Source organism: Nelumbo lutea, chromosome 3 (assembly GCF_056320005.1).
Source record: "Nelumbo lutea isolate HS-2025 chromosome 3, American lotus-T2T, whole genome shotgun sequence".
NCBI lineage: Eukaryota > Viridiplantae > Streptophyta > Magnoliopsida > Proteales > Nelumbonaceae > Nelumbo > Nelumbo lutea.
The window spans coordinates 103,235,346-103,257,114 of record NC_142686.1 but is presented as its reverse complement, the minus strand read 5'-3'; the positions used below and the strand labels follow the sequence as shown (position 1 = coordinate 103,257,114).

At 36.6% G+C, this 21,769-nt stretch overlaps 1 protein-coding gene and 2 pseudogenes across 2 annotated transcripts; 2 read left to right on the top strand and 1 right to left on the bottom strand.

Moving 5' to 3' along the window:
- The first annotated feature begins 898 nt into the window (after positions 1–898).
- Positions 899–1,453, top strand: LOC148867285 (uncharacterized). The gene has a single exon (XM_088976474.1). The coding sequence runs from the start codon at positions 899–901 to the stop codon at positions 1,451–1,453; it is 555 nt and encodes a 184-aa protein (XP_088832600.1).
- Positions 1,454–10,507: 9,054 nt separating this feature from the next.
- Positions 10,508–13,123, bottom strand: LOC148867284 (proline-rich receptor-like protein kinase PERK10; annotated as a pseudogene).
- Positions 13,124–18,052: 4,929 nt separating this feature from the next.
- On the top strand, positions 18,053–19,011 carry LOC148867283 (protein DMP2 pseudogene; annotated as a pseudogene). The gene has a single exon (XR_016110554.1). The product of XR_016110554.1 is annotated as a protein DMP2 pseudogene (transcript).
- The last annotated feature ends 2,758 nt before the right edge of the window (positions 19,012–21,769 follow it).

Here is a 21,769-nt window from a genome sequence, read left to right as displayed (position 1 = left end):
GAGAACTGTCAAAACGCACGTCATCAGGTTTGGTTTATTTTATTGATGAAGTTAGATTGGTGAGTATAGGAGAGAAAAAAGAAGAAAATAAATGTATCACAAGGCAAAGACAATACGATAGTGGCCTTAGGGGAAGAAAACAAAATACATAATATCCAAATTTTAAAAGCTGGGTGCCTTTATTCTTCCCCCATAATAAAACGGGTAGGTAATGGGCCATTAAACTTCTGTCCAACCAGATGGGCCTACCACTTACGTTATTTGTTGTCTGACTTATCTCTGGGTAGGTAACTTCCCACGATTCTTGTTAAAATGTAAGAGGAGAAAAACACGGAGACCATTCCACATATGAGAGCGGAATACCCAGCCTAATTAGCCACGTGTCACTTTTCAATGGGAGATCACATCTCCGCCCCACAACGCCCCGGGTTAATTTTGGCTGTGGGTCCAACAGCATAGGCTGTTGAGATGAGACAGTTTCTGGGTTGCACGTTCTGGGCGGTCACCTGTTCACGTCCATACTTTGGTTTTTAATAAAATTAAATTAAGATGTAATTATTAATTTATCCATTTTCAGAATAACGTGGCATCTCCAGAAATTCTCAGTCTGTTGGCCCTCCAACAGCTAAAGTTTTTCCCAACGCCCCACAGCACATGGCCAACCTTCTATAAAGGCCTCCGACTCACGTAAATTCCCAAAAGCAGGGCAGGATAACAATAAACAGAAGGGAAGAAGGAGAAATCCTCCGTCAAGGAGGAGGAAGAAGAAGAAGAGGAGGAGGAGTAGAATAGAATCTCACTCCCTTCTCTTCTCTTCTCTCTGATCTCTTTCTCTCTCTTCTCCTTCACTACCTTCAGGTTCTACCGGAATTGGTAGATTTTTATTTTCAATTGTGAGATGGGAACGGAGATCTTACGTCCTCAATACTGTTTAATCGATAAATTGAGAGTGAACTCGGCCGTCTTTCCTCGCCGCAAGCCCTACGCCGGCAACCATAGACCTTGCCGGAAACAGAGCATCGGGCCTGAACCTAGAAAACGTATCACTCACACTGAACCCTCGGTTTCGAATAGATCGACTGCAAGCTTTGATTATTCGAAACCGTCGTTGCCGAAGAATTTGGTCGTGGGACAGGCGGCCATCGTAAAGCGTGGTCAATCATCTTTCGACCCAGATAGAAAAAGTGAATTTTCTACGAAGAAGACTGTTTACGGCACGGAGCGGTTGGGACCAAAGCCAGAAATGGTGCCTAAGCAGATTCGAATCGCCGATGCGAAACTGTTTTCGCCTCGCGTAGCCGTGCGGTCCGACGTTTACGCTGGATCGTCTTGTTCTATCTCACCTTCTCCTAGCGCTCTTCCCTTGCCGAGTTTTTCCAAGAAGAAAGACCAGCCAGCTCTCTTCGACGACTCTGCAACAAAAGATCTAAGGCGTATTCTTGGACTTGATTAACTTAATTATGGGACAAGATTAAACAGGTACCTAAATCTAGACCCGTTACACGCCTCATTCTCGTCGCTCGGAATTATTCAAATCTCAAATTTCTCGTGATTTTTTTTAAACGGGACTAAGATTTGGAATATGGGACGAGCCAGAAATGGTCTAATCTACAAAAAATATGATAGCTGTCTGTCTATATCTATTATTATCCCCATGAAGAAGTATATGGATGGATGAATTAGGTTTGTTTAGGGGCAGAAAAAGCTGGGTTGTAATTTCCGGAATTTGTAGTTTGTTTTATATTTTTCAGTTTGGGGGTATGGAGTATGGTGAAGCTTCTGCTCTGTTGCTGCTGTTTGTAAACCTCCTCCTCCTTTTTCTTCTTCTTTCTTCATTCTTGTTCTTCTTCTGTAATGTAATATAAAGAAGGATAGGGGGAAAAATCTCCCCTCTGTCTATTAGTAATTTAAATTTAAACTGGTCTGCCAGTTTAGTAGGGTGGTTAGTAGCTTTCTCAGATTAGTATGGTTAAAAACTTGAAATTGTAATAAGAAGAATAGCATAAATCTCAGATTAAGATGCTTGTGTGCATGGCGCAAGTTATGATTCAGACATGGAGGCCTGATTGGTCTCAAGGCAGCTACCACAAGGTCATGCTCTTTTCTGATTCTCAGAAGATAATTAACAAAATAACAGGAGAAGAATACCAACTTCAGCTGTGGAAAATTTGGAAATTTGAAGCCTCAGGTCCATGACATACCTCTGAAGATTGTATCTCTCTCTTGTTTTCTTTCTCTTTTTATTCTTCTTCTTCCTCTTTCCCCTTTTCCTTTCCTCTCTCTCTCTCATCTTTTTCTTTTAATTCTTCTTCTTCTTTCCCTTTTTCCTTTCCTCTCCCTCTCTCTCTCTCTCTCTCTCTCCCTCTCTCTCTCTTCCTCCATTGCTGTCTAACAGTGGTGCAACCGAACCAGCTAGGTGACCCCATCTAACCTCCCTTTTTCTCTTCTTCCTCTTCTTTTTTTCTTCTCTCCTTCTCTGTTCCCTCCATTATTTTTTCTCGTCTTCTTTTTTCTTTGCTTGCTCTGTTTTCAGTAACCCAATGTAGGTACCCAATTCCCTTTCTCATTCTCCTTTCTTTTTCTCTTCCTTCTTCACTCCCTTTTCTGTTTTTTTTTTCCTTTATTTATTTCTCAGAATGGGTCTGTATATGGATGTGAACTGCCCATGGCCATCTAATTCACGGTGGTGGTGAATAAATTATTCCAAAGCCCAAGCTATGTATTGGGTACAAGAGCAGTGGTTAAAAGGCTATTTATATTGAGTTTGGGAACTCTTGCCAACAAAAAATCATTCCAACACCCTACTAACATGATCGGACACCACACATCTCACCTTCTGACCGGGACACATCATAAAAGTGGGACCTGCCATGCCATGTAAGTGATTCAGACCATTTGTTCGGCTCTATTCACCGTGGTGGTGGTTTGGCTGTTATCATTTTGTACGTATCTACTAGCAAGGTTTAAAATATCAATATATCCGATACATCAGTGGAGGCATATTAGGCAGTATTGATATTTTTTTCTTTTTTTTTTTTTTTTCAAATCTGGTTCAAAGGGACCAGTTTAAGGGTCCGTTCATTCTCTGAACCAATTGAGACCCCAAAACAACTCCTGTAGGGGTATATTGGGAAACCCCGTATCGACCAATATTACCCGATACATATCAAAATTTTGAACCTTGTCTTCTAGATCAAAAATCAATTCTGTTTTTTCTTGTAATTTTGAATTAAGGTTCTAACAGTAGAAATTTGAGTATTTTACCAATACTCCTAGTCTCCTACCTATTAGACACAAAAAAAGAAGTAAAACACAAATTACAAAGAAACACACTAGAACCAAAAATATACGTGGTAATGACCCTTGTTTCAGGGACTATAATTAAGGGGTTATTTGGTTGAAAAATAAGAAAAAAAATTGAAAAATGTTCATTTTTTTACGTTTTTTTTTTCGACCGCTAGGCACGTTACCCATAAGCTGAATAGTGAAAAAAAATGCTTTGGTGTTGAGAAAACATAAAAACGTCTAGGTGGCATTGAGCTGAGTTGGTGTAGTTTTTGAGATAAATGACAACAGAACCAAACACCAATCTAAGACAGTCCGAATCAGGTAGGACAACGGTGTAAGCACGTTAAATGAGAACTTAGAATTTTTTTTGACACTTGTCCCTTAAAATATGGTGTAGTTTTTGACGGTTAGGCACTTGCATCAGTTTTTGAGATGTAAAATTCGCACTGCTAATAAATACAAATTAAACAAAAAATGCAAATTTTGTATCAAATAAGAGTGCAAATCATTGTTACAAGCAAATGGATGCAAAACTGGACTGAGTGCAAAATTTGCATCTGATTCAGATTTCAATTGCAAACAAACCTATGCTTTTGGAGGAAAAATATATACATATTTATAAAAGAAAGGCACATAAAATGCAATGTGTCAAAACATATATGGAATATATTTTACATACAAATAATATTAAACCCAAAGAAGATGAAAGCATTCACACATAAAGATTGTTAAAATCAAGGAAACATTTGATCCAATAAAGAAGGGGAGAGGTTAACCTAACTATTTCCTTTGGAACTTTTGGAAAATATGAAATGCAGTTATCCTTAAAAATGAAAATGCAATTATCATAGAAAATACTGCAACCAAAATTTCCTTTATTCCAGAAAACATAGGAATGATAATCCTTTGAAGAAGATGAAGGAAGCTAGCCTTGTTAATTGGAATTGGAAACCCCTCGGCTCAATCAAATAAAATAAGTTTTGATGCTTCAGTTAAACATGATGGTGCAGCTGCTATAGGGAAGACAGCAGGAGATCACTTTGCCAATATTAATGTTACCAACAAAGTTAGGAGAACTCGGAATTGGAAGTTCTAAGAGTTGCGGAGTTTTCATAATTCTCCTGCCGACAAAACACGATTTGAGACTAAACATCTCACAAAATGCACCCCACGACACATCCTCTCTGTGCATTCAGAATAGGCGCTATATAGGGAGTTCTTTTGAATTTCTCTAGGTGGCCATATGTTGGGGGTAAAACAGGGTGAAAGCAAAGTGGGCTTGCAAACCAGGCCGTTCGGGCAAACGGGCATTCGAGTCGGGAATACAAACGAGAGGAGTGTCAATTGTGCCTTGTTTTTGTTATACTATGACACCTGTCCCAGCTGATGGGCTTTTCATCTAAACATTTTTGTTCCATTAGACAAGAATTATCTATTATTTTATTATTTTTCTTCTACTGTTCATTGTCTTCTCCTTCCCAAGGCGAACCAGCGGCGGATGCCTTGAGCTTCTCCCCGGTGATCCCTCTTCTCTCATCCTCTCCATCTCTTTCCCTCATTCTTTTGCTCCCTTATCAATTATATATATATATATATTTTTTTTTTCTTTCCTTTTCCTCCTCCCATGAGCCACAGTCGCAGTTCTCCATGTTCGCTGTTCCCCATCAACAAGAACAGATGACTTATGGCGATGCAATCCTTTCAGATTCCCATTCGATTTTAAAAGAAACCCAGCCTCTTCCGGTCCCGTTTACTTCCCTAGTTTTACTTCTTATCACCCCACTGCCGTTGCTCTATCATTCTAATCATCAATCGAGCTCCCGCTCTGCGAACTCTGTTGTTCAAACTGGTGGCTATCCCGACTGAAATCCAAGAAAATCATCACCAGTCAAGTGTTAACAATCCCAGATCGGATCAGATTAAAAATCTCTTGCAGCATCGTTTCTCAGGCCAAAATTTTGATTCAGGTACGTCTCTTCTCCTCTATCATTTTCCCTTTTACATTTTTTACTTATTAATTCTAACAAAATAAAAACTTTTAAATGAAAAATCACGTTAGCTGGGACAGGTGTCACATAGTTATTGGATACTCACTCATTGTGCTTACCTAAGGTGCCTACTACATCCGGACCCTTGTTTTACTTCATATGCATGCAAATAATAAAATAAAGTGAAATTTAAAGCAGAAATAATACAAAATTTACAATCAATTTATGCCCACTCCCATTGGTTTTCACAGGTTTGTGTTTCATTGCAGTACAATTTCATTTGCATTGGTGCAAAAATATGAGAGGACAAATGATTTCAGTGGAGGTTCTGATTCATTTTTGTTTTGGATTTTGCTAAGTTTGTTTTGTTTATTTACATTGTAAATAAAGTTCAATAAAACCTAAAGTTAACTAAAGTAAAAGTGGACCAAGCTTGCAATTTTCTCATTTGCACTTTTATGTATTTGTACTAATGCAAACAGAATTGCATTTCAAACAAACAAAGCAACGGGTACAAATAAAATTGCATTGCAAACAAGCTATAGGCCTTAACTTTCTAAATAAAGCACTTATTAAAATAAGGAAATAAAACAACAATGAATTTATCAATTGTGGAATTAATATCTACCAACATTTGATTTTTTGTGGGTCTTCATGGGACCAATGTTTTAAATGACCATTGAACCCCTCAAGGCTACGCTAAAAGAAAAAGGCCTCGCCTCAATGGTCTCAGACGGTCAGACCCCACCAGGTTTATGCATTGATTATTTCGAGGGTTACGTCTCTGGGCATTTGGCCTCATAATTTCTAAGGTTTGAGTCTCAGACAAAAAAATAAAGGTTTATATAAGGGTAAAATAGAAATTTAAGACAAAAAAATAAAGAATAGAATTAGGGTTTATTGTCCAATATCCATCGAGACTTAAGAGTTTGAGATCAAAACCGAACATGATGAGAAGGCTCTCTTGGTGCTTTAGAGAAGAAGCTTCACTGCTCCATTGGAGAAGAAGGCAAAGTTAAAAGAGGCAACAAGTAAGTCCTTAGTCCTCTTCTTCTTCATGCTCTGTTCAGCAGTTCAATTTTAAATCTTCCATAATTAGTTCCATGCTCTACTTTTTTTTTTTTTCTTTTTAAAAGTTCAATATTAGTTCTTAACTCATAATGGATAGTTCATGCTTTGTTATATATATATATATATATATATATATATATATATAATAGCCTCAAAAATATTTCTGTAATTTTCTAAGGACAGAATTTATCCCACTATATTTAAATTTATTGATAAAAAATATGGACAAATAGGGTAGTAAATTATATAATTAAATCTATACATAATAAATTAATAATTTCAATAACATAAAAACTTATACTTTTAATATCTACGTAAAAAAAATAGTATTTTCATCTAAGTGGTGGTAAGAAATTAAACCGGGTTAAATGGGCCAATCCATGTTGCCACAATTAAATAATAAAATTCAAAAATATATAAAATGCAAAAATATAAATATTAAAAAATGGAAACATTTTTAACATCATATATTTGACATATTAAACAATAATAAGTATGATAAAAAATATTTTAAAAACCGACTCGGCGGCCAACACGCTTTTGTCTTCAAGTCACAGGTCACCCGATTTTACTATCAAGGTCAAACGTGTCAAACTGCTCAACGTCAACACTATATGTGTGTGTGTGTGTGTAAAAATATATATTTTATCAATAAATAGTATAATTATGTTTTACATATATTACATATAATGTATGTATTATGTTACATTTATTTATATTTTTTAATTCAGATTTTATTTTTTTATTTATAAAAATATTAAAATTGCAATTTGGGGCCAAAAAGGGTTTTTTTGCAAAAATAGCAAGACAAGGCACCTAAGGCATTTGGGATGTATAAATCTTGAAAAGTTACTCAAAAAAAAAAAAAAAAGATAACCCCAATCAGACGTTGGAGAGCAAAGTTATGGCTTCCAAAAGTTTGTACATAATTAAGTGCGCAACCTACAACCTGGTTATTGGGTCGAAAGGGGCAATGGTTGAACCGCCTGGGTTAGATGGTTTTAAATTGAAAGGGGGAGTTTGAATAAAACTAAACCTAGGATCAAGGTCGAGTGACGCACAATTTGAACGACTCAATTGGCCAAGTCAACAACATGTTGAAAACATTGATCATAAATAAGAAATGTTTTTTATTAATGATGGGAATGAAATATAAAATTTAAAACCAATTGGAAGTAAAACTATTTTCCTATTATCTCTCATTAAATCTCATATCTAACGTATATTATCTTATTAAATCCTATATTTAAGATATATTTTTCTCATTATTAAATTCTACTAATTAAATCCACAACATTAATTTTAATAATATAAATATAAATAATTTGAAAGCAAAACCATTTTTTCCCTCTCGGTGGTGGGTAAGCAATTCAACCATTTGGGGTCAAATGTGTTAATAAATAATGCCATAATTAAATAATAAAAAATATAATATTAAATATATATATATATATATATATATATATATATATATCATACAAAAAAATAAAAAGAATTGGACATGTCACTAATATTGTATATTCATTATATTGAACAAAAATAAGTATGAAATGTAAGAAGTATTTTTATAAATAATGAAAATGGAATGCCAAAACTAAAATCAAACTAGATATGAAATGATGTCATAGCCAAATAATAAAATTTTTAAAAATAGAAAAAAAGAATCACAAAAATAAATGTTGTACATAATATATAATTTTATATATTTATAAAAAATAAAATATTGGGTACATCTATAATATTATACATTCATTATATTGAACAAAAATAAATATTATACATAAGATATAATTTTATCAATAATGGAAATGTAATACAAAATTTAATGTCAACATAGAAATCAAACTTTTTTTTTGGGGTTGTGGGTTAGTGGTTTAGGTCAAATGGATTAATTAATGATTTGATAGTTAAATAATAAATATTTAAAATAAATAAAAAAGTACGAGTAATCAAAAGAATATATAAAAAATTATATATTAATTATGTCAAATACAAATTGTGTGATAAGTAAAAATTATTTATATAATGTAGATGAAATATATACTTTAAAACTGATCCGAAAGCAAAGATATTTTCTTATCTAAATGATGGGTCAATGATCCAATTTTTCAAAAAAAATCATGATGTCATAATTGAATAATAAATATTTAAAAAAGATTGAACACAAAAATTAAAAAAGTATAGAGTTTTGTCAAAGGCATTTCGGAGCATTTTTAATGTTATATAATCATCATATTAAATAAAATTTATTATTTTTTAGATAGAAATGAAACACAAAATTTAGTAGTAGTAGTAGTAGTAGTAGTAGTAGCAATAATAATAATAATAATAATAATAATAATAATAAAATATTATTATTATTATTATTATTTAAAATTTCTTCACATGCACGTTTAGTACAAGTATTTAAGTTTATTTTTAGTCATATTGTTACTTTTGTTGTTTAGGCCGTGTTTGGTTGCAATACAATTTTATTTGCACTAGTACAAATGTATGGTAGTGCAAATGAAAAAACAAACACATTTTTTTTTGTTTGATTTTGTTTTAGACATTAGTTTATTCTGCTTTGGGTTTTATTTTACTTCGTTTATACTGCAACCAAACGAAGGTAAAATTTGAAACCAAAATAAATCAAAAATTGCACCCAAATAATTTGCACTACCATAGTTTTGCGTCAATAAATAGGTGATTATTCTTCACTATGGCATGCAAAGTGTAGAAAACAAAATAGGAACGTCTTACTCTTTAAAAATTGCTAGATCATTTCCCTGAATTGAACAATTAGATTTGTATGATATTGCTCTTATAGTGTAAAGAAAAACTACTCTAATAGGATTCAAAACCATGTCTAATATATCAAACAAACCATGTAAAATTACATAAAATCTTAGTTTTATCTTTTTCTCATGTCTTCATTATTTATGGATTATATGCAATTTTAATTTTTCACTAAAGGCTTACACCTCAAAACGCCTTGAACTTGTACTTAATTAGTATTCCTAACTCAAGCCAGTTCATTATCGTTGATGTTAGGGGTGCTCATGGTTCAATCGACCCAACCATGCATGGACTTTTATTTTAAACCAAACTAATCCTTCGTTTTTATAAAATCCAAACAAAAAACCAATCGATTTAGTTTTTTAGTGGATATACCACTTGCACTGCGCTGTGTATACGCTAATCATGGTAACATGAGTAATAATAAGAAATTATTATGAACATGAATAAGAAATGGAAAGCCGTTTTATTTTTGATATTGATGCAACGTGACGCACTCGACCGGGTTGACTATGTAAGCACCTAGATGATCGAATCGGCTTCGGACTAGAAGCCTCACGTAAAGGGATAGGTGTAGAGCCTTAGTAGAGAGAATTGCTAAAGAAAACTCTTGTGTGTCTATTAACTCAGAACAATAGTATTTATAATACATCTAGTAAACTTGTATAATAACTAGGAGAGTAAAAATTGTAAAAGACTAAAGCAACTAAAACATCTGGACTTCTAGACACCTTCAAAGTCTTTCTCATGCTGCCTTGATATCCATCGTCCGATCTCCCAGTGTTATCCAATGTATGGAGTTATCTTGTTATCCTTTGCATGATTTTTGCTAGATGATGCATGATCCTCCTTACTATGAACTGTCACTAGTTGGTGAGCTGGCCCTGTCGCTGGGTGGTGAGCTGGCCCTCCATCATTCTCCTCCACTTGGAAAGAATTCGACCTCGAGTCATGACTGGGATATGCAAGTGTTGACTCTCGTAAGTAACACTGAAGATCAGCAACATTAAAAGTTTTAGAGATACTCATGTGATCTGGCAAGTCCACTATGTAGGCATTGCCATTGATCTTTTTAATGATCTTGTATGGACTGTACTTCCGAGGTTGTAGCTTGTTATGCCTCCCCACGGGTATGGGTTCCTTACTTAATAACACCATGACTTCATCACCAACATCAAACACTTGGTACTTGCGATGCCGGTCAGCTGCAAGCTTATACTTTGCATTGGTCCTTTGAAGTCTCTGCTTGTATTTCCTCCTGCACTGACTGGATCTGTCCTACTAGTTGTTCTGCGAAAGTGCCAAGGCCAAGTACTCGGGCTAGCTTCACTAAGTCCAATGCATGATTAGGTACCTTCATATAAACAATGGAAAACGGGGATCTACCTATAGAGCTTTGAACTGCGTTGTTTGTAGGCAAATTCTGCTTGCGCTATGGCAAAGTCCCACTCCTTTGGCCTTTCTCTGCAAATACTGCAGATCTTACTCAGCTCTTGAATCACCACCTCCATGTTGGGTCGTTGTTTGAGAGATTCATGTGTGCAGACAAGTGCAATTCTCACTAGCCTTGCAGCCTCAGGTTCAGAGAACTTCCCCTGAAGATTTCCATCCATGAAGTCTTCAAACCTGCATGATTCAGCCCCAAGACGCATTGAATGGGTTATCATCCGCTTCCCGGCAAGGAGCTGTAAAATAATCATCCCAAACGCAAATATATCGCTCTTCTCTGTGAAGCGACCGGTGGTTGTATACTCAGGGGCTAGGTATCCCATGGCAGCGCTGGCCTTGAGTGCTGAGAAGACAATGTCATCTGCGAGGAGTTTGTGCAAACCAGAATATGAGAGTAGAGGATTGAACCGTTGATCAATGAGCACCTTCTCGGCTGATATGTTTTGATGAACCAGACCAGGCTTGTTTGCTTTGTTGCTGTGTAAATATTCAATACCTTTGGCTATGCCAATAATGATTGAAACTCTGGTCGACCATTCAAGCACACGGGCATGGCCGTCCTTCACATCAAGATACCATGACAAGTTTCCATTTGGGACAAAGTCATAAATGAGAAAGCATTCACCCCTGGCTCTTGAACAGCAAAACCCTCTTAGCCTTACAAGAATTTCATGTCTCAAAGAGGCTAGAATGTTCAACCCCTTTAAAAAGTCAGCTTCCTCAGACTTACAACTAGTCTTGCTAATGCTCTTGATAGCAACAACAGGTCCATCTCTCAAAATCCCTTTATAGATTGCCGAGAAGTTACTCTTTCCCAACAAGTTTACCTCAGAGAAGTACTGTGTTGCAGACTCCACCTCATCCAAATTGAACCTAAAGGTCTTGAGGATTTCCTGGGAGAAGACTCTTCCACTCCGCTCATCAGCCAGTGGATCCCATCCATTAGAGTACTCAAGACTGATGAGTGGAGAAGCACTCTTCCTGTAGACCTCCTTGGCTTGATCAGTGCTAAGCCGACTATCCGAACTATCAAATGCACTCCCAATCTTCTGTTTCCGTCGGCGATACCATGAAAATGTGAGAAGGCCAGTAACTGCCAATGCAACAGTAACTGAGACAACTCCAACAGTAACAACTATTTGGGAAGTTTTTGTTTTATTCAAATAGTGGGTCTGGTTGCAATGTGCCTGTAAATTGGCAGATTCAGGGAGGTCTCTCGTAGCAAGGCCATTAGTGCCTGGTCCAAAGGGTTCAGATGATCTGAAGCACTGCAAACTTGCAAGGTAGAAAACCCAACTCCACATAGGTTCGAGTTATTTCCATACTGAAATCCTTCATTGAGTCTCTTCAAGGCAGGAGGAACATTGCCCGAAAGGGTGTTGTTACGAACGCCTAGAACTTCCAGAGTAGGAACATCAGCCTACAGGAATTGAACCAAAGGGTCTATTAAAGCTCAAATCCAGCCTCATGAGCATTTCCAAATCCCCTAAACTCGCGGGAATGGCACCAGATAACTGATTAAACTACAAAGCGAGAACGGTTAGCCTCTTCAAAGACCCCAGCTGCGTCGGTATGCTTCCCGTCAACTGCTTATAGTAGAGCTACAAGACTCGAGTGTTTCCTCCCGTGGCGGCCTTACTGGTGCTAGTTACATTCGGCGGGTGGGAGGGTTGTACCCCTTGAGTTGGCTTGCCCTTGTCAACTGCTGCTGGCCTATTGTCATTCCTACTATTCCGTCTATAATTATCAGCTCGAGTCCTCTCTTGGAACATTAACTCAGCTTTCAAAGTTAAGTTCCTTGCTTCCTGCACACTCAGAACCATCTGGATTCCAATCTTGTCTCTGATAGCAGCTCTCAACCCACTCAGGTAACTGGCTGCCTGCTGGTTGTCACTTTCAGATAGTTGGTTCCGTTCAGCCAATCTCAGAAATTCTGATGTGTATTCTTTTACGCTTCTTGTTCCCTACGCACACCGTTGATATGATTCAAACATATACTGCTCGTAGTCAGTGGGTAAAAACCTACCTCTAATTAACTGCTTCATACGCCTCCATGTTCGAACTAGACCTCTTCCTTCTCTGATCTGAGTCTCCGTCATTCGTTCCCACCAGACAGATGCTCCCCCCTTTAGTCGAAAAGCTATTAATTTCACCATTCTTTCTTCCGGGATCTCCATGTACTCGAAGAAACAGTCGACCTCAGTGATCCAATCCAGAAGGCCCTCTATATACAGATCCCCACTAAAAGTAGGAATATCCACCTTGAGTTTAAACTCATCATTATTCCAACGGTGATTAAAATTGTTGGGATTTCGCCAATTCCTACCGTTTCTGTCGTTACCAGAAATAATTGGAGCAACGCCGAGTTCTAGTTCATCGTCACTATCATCATCAAGAATAGGATTCCGGGGTATAGGATCGATGAGTGGTCTACCGTGGTCGTCTCCTCCAGTTGGGTATGGGCTATCCCAGTTCCTTGGAACATCCTCCCGTAACAAAGTCCGCAGTTGTCCAGCGATCTCTGCCAACTGCTGCTCAATGTTACGCATGGTTGTGCGTTGCTCTTCGATCGCTCTCCAAACAGCTTGTAACCCCTGATCTCCGTCACAGGATTAGTTGCGACTGCTATTGTCTTGGTCAGCCATCTGACTGGGCGAACTCCCGCTCTGATACCACCTAGCGTAGCATGATGCACTCGACCGGGCTGACTATGCAAGCACCCGGACGATCGAATCGGCTTCGGACTGGAAGCCTCACGTAAAGGGCTAGGCGTAGAGCCTTAGTAGAGAGAATTGCTAAAGAAAACTCTTGTGTGTCTATTAACTCAGAACAGTAGTGTTTATAATACATCTGGTAAACTTGTAGAATAATTAGGAGAGTAAAAATTGTAAAAGACTAAAGCAACTAAAACATTTGGACTTCTAGACACCTTCGAAGTCTTTCTCATGCTGCCTTGATATCCACCGTCCGATCTCCTAGTGTTATTATCCGATGCATGGAGTTATCTTGTTATCCTTTGCATGATTTTCGCTAGATGGTGCATGATCCTCCCTACTGTAAGTTGTCACTGGTTGGTGAGCCGGTCCTGTCGCTAGGTGGTGAGCTGGCCCTCCATCAGATATTCGGTGCCATGCATCATTAATAATTTTGCCTTACCTTTTTTCCCTTCTTTCAGACTCTATTTGGAAAGAATACAAATATAAATATGTACATTACAAATATCTATATCAATATCAGTATCTATATAAATATATTAAGCTGAAATGCGTACGTAAGAAGGCCTAAGATGAGGGAAATGAAATCTAACATTATTTTTTGTCTTTTTTTCATAGAAATTACAAGAATGTCACTCTTTACCAACTCTATCTTTTGTTTTTTTTTTCTTTTAAATTACAAGAATGCATTCTCTCCTACCAACTCTCTCTCTTGCTTTTTTTTTTTAAATTACAAGAATGCCACTCTCTCTCTCTCTCTCTTTTTCTTATAAATTACAGGAATGCCATCTCTCTCTCTCTCTCCTTATAAATTACAAGAATGCCACACACTCTCTCTCTCTCTCCAACTAAGGGAGACCTTAGCTCTACATCTCAACTGCTAGGGGACCTGCAATCAAAGATAGTCGAGTTTGAGCCAAGCCAAGCTCGAACTTCTGAGCTCAAGCTTAAGTCTCTAGTTTGAATCGAGCTCGAGCTAAACAACACCTCAACCATTGAGGGAGATCTTGGCTCAGCACCTCGACAACTAAGGGAGACGTTAGCTCGACATCTTGTCAATTAAGGGAGACCTTAGCTTGACACCTCACCTGGTAGGGAAACCTCAGCTCAACACTTCAGCAACTAAGGGAGACCTTGGTTTGTCACCTCGACAATTGAGGGAGACCTCGGCTTGGCACATCGACTGCTTGAGAGACATGCAATCAAAGATAGTCGAGCTTGAACTTTCGAGCTTCAAACTGAACTCGAGCTCAAACTCAAGTCTCTAATTCAAATCAAATTTAAGTCTAATAGTTTATGAACAAGCTCCTGCAAAGCAGGGCCCCTTTGCTAGTATACGAAATAAGGTTTTACAAGATTTAACTGCAATGCTGGAACAGACTGGTTAACACACCAACGAGCCAGCCCTCCGTTGGTATAAACGACAAGCTGATTGATCTCTCCTATTCCCTCGTGAATTCTAGCATACCAAACCTCTCTCCTGTTGCTTTCTGCTTCATTTCAATTCAGCCACCTGTCTGTCAACTAGCAAACTGCCAATCATCCATGTATGTATATTCAATTTTCAGGTATAATGAATTTCTCATTTCCATTTCCAGAGAGCTGTCCTATTAATTTGACCTTAAAATTCAGTCGGGATCCGCTGTTTGTGACACTATTATTTCAAAGTTTTCTTCTTTTTTTCCTTTTCTTTCTTTTTCTTATTCTGTTTGATATTTCATAATTAATTTCATGCTCTATTTTATTCATTTTAAAAGTTCAATGTTAATTTCGAAATTATTATGAATAGTTCATGCTTTTTTTGTATCGGTGTATTATATAGATAAATAAATATAAAAATACTAAATAAATGTAAAAAAATATATACTTTTTTTTGTTGTTATATGTTCTGTTTTTTTGTATTATTCATTCTTTCTTCTTACCCCGTTTACCTCATAACTAATAATCTATTCTTCTAAAACACATGTAATGCACAGTGATTATTCTTCACAAATGCTTTGCTTATTACATTGCTAATCCATATTCCTGATATTGAACAATTTGATTTATATATAGTATTATTTTTATAATAAGGTGTCAATCAGCTGGTTGGTAACGTCTTTTACTGATCGTACTCGGAATCCTGTTTGCACCTAAGTCGAGGGATGGGCTACCCCCGTTGTGTAACCTCTCAAAAGAAATCGAAAAGATGTGTTAGAAAACACATTGAATTTATCCCTTGTCCTTATGGCATCCAATCCCCTCGCATCCGCCTTTAGCTTTTTAAAACCCTATCCCTAACAATTTTAGCTCATTATATATAACTTAATTTGGTGCAATATTCATCCTTAGACCAAAACCAGCCTGTTGCCGTTGATGTTCATGTATGCATCTTTTGTTTCCTTTTTGGATATAAAAACGAGTACATTAGGATTGTAAAAATCTTGTTCGAGCTCTGTATCACTTGCTGCCCAGCGGTGCGAAAAGCAAATCCCGAGTGATCTTGTTCATCACATGAGTAATAGGAAATTATGAGTATGATGAATAAAAGACTAGTAGCTGATCTCTGATTCTCTCCTATTCCCTCTTGAATTCTAACTATCAAACCTCTCTCTCTCTTTTGTTGTCTGTTGCTTCATCTCAATTTCGGCTATCTGTCTGTCAAGTGTCAAACTGTCAATCAACTATACATTCAATTTCCATGTATAATAAATTTAGGAGAATGGCCGTTTAACCCAAGATCAGAATTCATATGCCTAAAATACAGTTGGGGTAGGTGCCAAATTCCGAATGGATAAGAATGCATAAGGTGTAGGTTTTTGACATTTTGAATGTTTATAGAGTTGTAGTCGAATTCAGAATTCTGCATTAGAGTTGTTAAATTTCTCCTTGGTGCGTGCATTTTTCATTTCTATTGATTTGACCCTCAGTGGGGTCTGCCTCCCGCCACTTGCCGGGCTGTATTACCTATTACGTCCATAATAGGTTAAGTAATGAATCAAGAAAAAACATGACAGTATTTCGTACACATAGAATAATAAGTCAGTAAGTCATCAGCAGCAGATATCTCTTATCCACAAACTTTTTTCACATTGTACCCACAAAACAAACCACATAATGGGAGAATGATTGATCAGCTCAGCTCAAAAATTTTAGTCCTACCGTACAGGGGATGAATCCTAATTGTGGATTGATGGCGGCTTATAGGGGGCTATTAATAGACTATAGGGGCTGTAATTTTAGAATTCTAAATTGGGCTGCAGTACTTCTCCCAATATCTTTCAATAACATACAAAGAGAATATTTCCAATTCTGTATTTCTAGGCATCTAAAAATTTCTCTTCTCACAAATCATAATACCAAGTGCTTACACATACAACTAATCAACCAATTTCATAAAAAAAAGGACCAATAAAATTCATGAAGTGCTTTAATGGGAGAATAACGGTTCAACCCAGGGTCAGAATTTTTAGGCCCAATGTATAATTGGGATAGGTGCCAGCTCAGAATTAATGCCAATTCACGGGCATGCATATTGGTATATAGAATAGGGGTTTTTGACACTTTGAATGTTTATAATTCTACAGTGGAACTAAGAAATTTGCATTGGGCCTGTCCATACTTTTCCTGTGCTTTAATTCGGGTACATACTTTTCTGGAAATACCATCAACACAACAAGCAGAAATTCTGTAGGGTTAGCGTGTTCGTGTTTCATACTATGGATTGAATCCCCATGGAACACAGTAGCCAAAAGTCATATGGGCTGGGCCTAGTCAAATTTGTTGAATGAAGCAACAATAAACTTGTTGCATTTGACTGGTGGGTTTTCTGTTCTTTTCTTTTTTTTTTTTTTTCTTTCGCATTTGACTGGTGGTTAATTAAGTGTGCTGCTTGGAGATGCATTCAGGGGTATATTGTTGACAGAAGACAGTACGTATAATCAACCAATGGGGATGCTGGGTGGTGGTATGAGATCTAGTTTGGAGTTTAAGTCATTGAATTGTTCAACTCAAGAGATGTTAAAGGCTGTATTTGGTTTGAAAGAAAAGTTAGAAACACCTATGGAAGGATTGTATAAGTCCCTTTTTCTTTCAAACCAAACACACCCTAAAGGACCCATATCTCCAATGTTGGCAGTGTAACTTAAGAGTATTGTGGGCCTTCCAAATCAGTGGTTGAACAGGCCAGGCCCATCAGGTGATCCTTATCACTTATCACTGCCTAATTAGTTAACAAAGATATTACATTAAATGTAAATGGATCATGGGTTCTTAATTAAGGGTCATCATAGCATTAACAAAAAAAAATAATTCTACAAATTAGGTGAAATCAAACATACTCCATTGGTCTAATACCAAAATGGGTGTCTATCTATTGGATTATTATTATCTAGCTACTTATAGCAGTCTGAGGAAACGTATCACAGTATTCCCTCTTGTATATATGCTATTTATAATAATTCCCTATAGTCCTACACCATGGTACCAAAGTGAAAATTAAAAGCCAAAAAAGAAGAAGAAGAAGATGAAGAAGAAGGATTACTAGTCATTGATCAATTCCAAAGAAAGGATATCCCACTGAATGGCCTCTCAGTGGGTGGATTTACACATAAATATGTAAGCAGGGTTGTGATACATATCTTGGGCATACTTAGAATGGAAATGGAAATCTGACTCATCCACAGCCCCAAGAAGGTTTGACATGTTCGGTTGACTTCTGAGGAGTAGAAGCAAAAACGTGTTCCATTTGATCTAACTCAAACAATTTTACGTACAAGTAATTAAGTTCTTCCCAGTTAATTAGCTCCAGACTCCAGTCAGGCAGTCACCCGGCCACCAGGCCACCACCACCTCCACCCTCACCCTATATATACATAGAATCCATCTACCGATCGACAGAATTAATTACAAGGTCTAAACTCGAAACCCCAGAAAGAAAAACAGATATGGACGGCCAGAGCTCAAGCACAGAGAGCAGCACTACACAAACAGTCACAAGCAAAGCATTTACAGGAGTAGGCAACCTCATCAAGCTTCTTCCCACCGGGACGGTCTTCCTGTTTCAATTCCTGAGTCCAGTCTTAACCAACAATGGCGAATGCAATACCAGTAACAAGTACTTGACGGGGATTCTTCTTGTTGTTTGTGGAATCTCCTGCTGTGTGTTATCTTTCACAGACAGCTACACAGATAGCAAGGGAAACACTAAGTATGGGATAGCAACCACGAGTGGAATGTGGCCCTCATCATCAGATTCAAGCAACCTCTCAGACCACAAGCTTCAGTTGAGGGACTTCGTTCATGCTTTCTTCTCACTGATTGTGTTCATGGTGGTGGTTCTCCTGGACCCTAACGTTGTCCAGTGCTATTATCCCTCGTTCAAGTCAGATCAGGAGCTGTTGCTGAAGATTCTGCCTCCCATAATCGGTGCTCTCTCCAGTTCCACGTTTGTGATATTTCCCAGCAAGCGGAATGGGATAGGATACCCCCAAACCCAGCAGTCTTAGACTCACGGAGAATACGAATTATTTCATGGTTAATTATATTGTGTGTTCTTATGAAGATTATTATTGCCTGATTTTAACTGTATTAATTATATGGATTTCTATTAGTTTCTTAATTTGTTCTGTAACTGTGAGGGTGTGTTGATTAATCTATTCATCAAACAGAAAAGTGAAGGATATGTAGTTGGTTTGATTTTCTATCCATTTCTTATTCTAAGTAGTGTTGTTTGGAAAATTCAATTCATAGAGTTTCCTTCTGAAAACTGTTAATTATATGTTTATATCAAGCATTGATTATTACACAGTGAGTGCAGTAGTTCATAGTTCATAGACAGATGCTCCCATTCCATGCAGGGTTTGTGAATATGTGATTGAATATCTCTTGATTTTAATCAACAACAGGCAACAGCTAGCTTAATTATCAATATTCAGACGAGAGGTTTATTAATTTATGTTTCTAATTACAATCTGCATTCAAAGGAAAATGTGTTCATAGCAATCTGTCTATGCTGCATGATCTACCTCTACCTACTTCTTCTCGGTCGTTTAATAGTTATTAAAGGTAGGCCAATCTTCCTGAACGTTTATGTTTCTCATGTTTTTGTTTAGGGAAAATCTATGATCAGGAAAGATATGGTATGGAAAGAGTTTTGACCAATCAAAATTCACCCATAAATTTTGATAAATTACACCTGATTGGCTACCACGTTTATGATTCTAATTGACTGATCAGAAGTTTTTCAGATATCATATCTTTTCCATATCATAGTTGAACTCGTTTGCTTATCAAAATTCATGTGTGGGTTTTGATTGATTAAAACTCTTTCTGCCAGTATCATGTCTTTCCTGCATCATAAATTTTCCCTTTGTTTTAAGAATTAATTTGTTTTCAAACCAGCTGGTTTTATTCTGTTCTTGGAACCGGAAAATACCCATTTTTAAACAGGATTTGAGTGGAATCACCCCACCAATGCAGCATCTGACAAGGTTCAAAATATCAATACACCCTGATATGACGAAATTAAATGATGCATGTATCATTATTTTGTAGCTAGCACTTTATAGTTTATAGTTTATAGCTTTTCTTTTCAAAATTTAAGGGGGACAGGAAATAATGTTTATTAGCATTTAAAATAAACAGTTTTTCTTAAAATACCTTAGGAAAATTTATGATTTGCTCCCTTTAGAAATTTTTATTCCAAACCTCCACCTATCTATACTACTCCATTCTATTGTGATAAATTCTCCTACCGCTGTTCTAACTGTACAAACCTATAACAATTTTATAAACCAAGTGAACCAAACCGAGTTAAATTAAAAATTTTTGATTTATGTATTTATTGATAATTTTGGAGTATTTTTAATGAAAATCAGTGTTTTTGGGTTGGATTCGATGAGTCAAGTCGTGAGCCAATGGTTATTATTAATTTATTAATTATACTCAACTCGTTGTACTGCTAGGAATGGAGTAATTGAACATCAGTTCAGATTGTCTTGACTCATGACGGCTTCCTCCCTTTGAATGAAAAATGAAGAAGAAACTTTTGTGAAGTTCTCCGGCTACAACTGCCGGTCTTCAACCACTAATTAATGTTGCTAAACGAGCAAGTGATCTTGAATGCCTTGAGCGAGAGGCTTCACATTTAAATACTGTTCTTTAAAATGGGTGTCGTTGTGTTATATTACCAAAAGAAAGGGTGATTTTATATTTGTGTAATTTCATTAGTTCTCACCATTATTTCTAATGTTTTAAAATCCAATCTAGAATCAGAACCCTTTTAGCCACTGGTTTCTGGGATAACAGTTCAACCATCTGATCTGAAAAAATCATTGTTTAGGTCAAATTGGTTGACGGTTCAAGCATTTGGGTCAATGAATCATTAATTAAATCAACGATTTTTTACCAAAAAATGATTCAAGGGTGAAACGGAGCCAATTACTTGACTGATTTTCAGGCCGAATGATCCGAGAGTTCCAAAACCATGATTATCCCTATTAACTGATAGGGGGCAAACTGTTGGAACCTAAAAGTATGAGGGGTCTTTGTTGCAAAGAAAAATCTAGGGAATCAAGTTTCACAACCCCCTAAATACTGGGTGGATGCCTGTAATTTACCCTAAAAATGAGCAAAAGGAAGCTCTAACAACTGGTCAAGCAGCTGTAGCTTAATTATTCAACAGATTCAGCTATTCCAATGGCTACGCTGAACAGATGTTGGCCATGCAACTAATAGTCGCATGGCCTTGTTTATCCATCAATGCGTCGTCCACGGAATACCTAGTGACTGGTTCGTGGGGCTGGCAAAGGACCCAGGATCGAGGCAACTAAACAAAAAAAGCAGATTATTTGTATAAATTAGATCTCCTGCATTTTTTTTATTTGATTACCTATGAATTATGGTATTGGGGCTATCAATGGGTCGGTTCTGCCCGATTGCCCCAATTAATCCAATCGAATTGATTATTATGTTAGTTCTGGTTTCATGATTTTGTCCCCATTAATAGTCGGGTTGGTTCGGGTTTTTGTTTGTTGTGAACTGATTAGGATCCAAATTAATTATTTTATTAAATAAATAAATAAATATATATATATATATATATAATGTTTTTCTAATTTTATTATATTTTATATTTAAAATGGTAAATTTGATAGATAATATATATGATAATATTAATTAAAAATGTCTAATTTATTAACATATAAATAATTTAATATTTTATTATCATTTTTATTAAAATTATGAAAATTTACATTTTAGGTTATTATTTAAATAAATAAATATAATTTTCAGAATAATCGGGCCAATCGGATAAGACCCCATAGGACCCAAATACCCCACTATTAATTGAGATGGTCTTGGGTCTTTGTCCTAATTAATAGTTAGTTCGGGACTGGTTTTACCTACCCAGACCCCACCGGTTGACAGCCCTACTATCTACGGATTATGGGTTGATACTTGTTAAAATGTTTATATATTTTAAGGGATTGATTAGAGCTG

Coding starts and splice junctions, on each gene's coding strand:
- LOC148867285 (XM_088976474.1), top strand. CDS start 899: ATGGGAACGGAGATCTTACGTCCTCAATACTGTTTAATCGATAAATTG.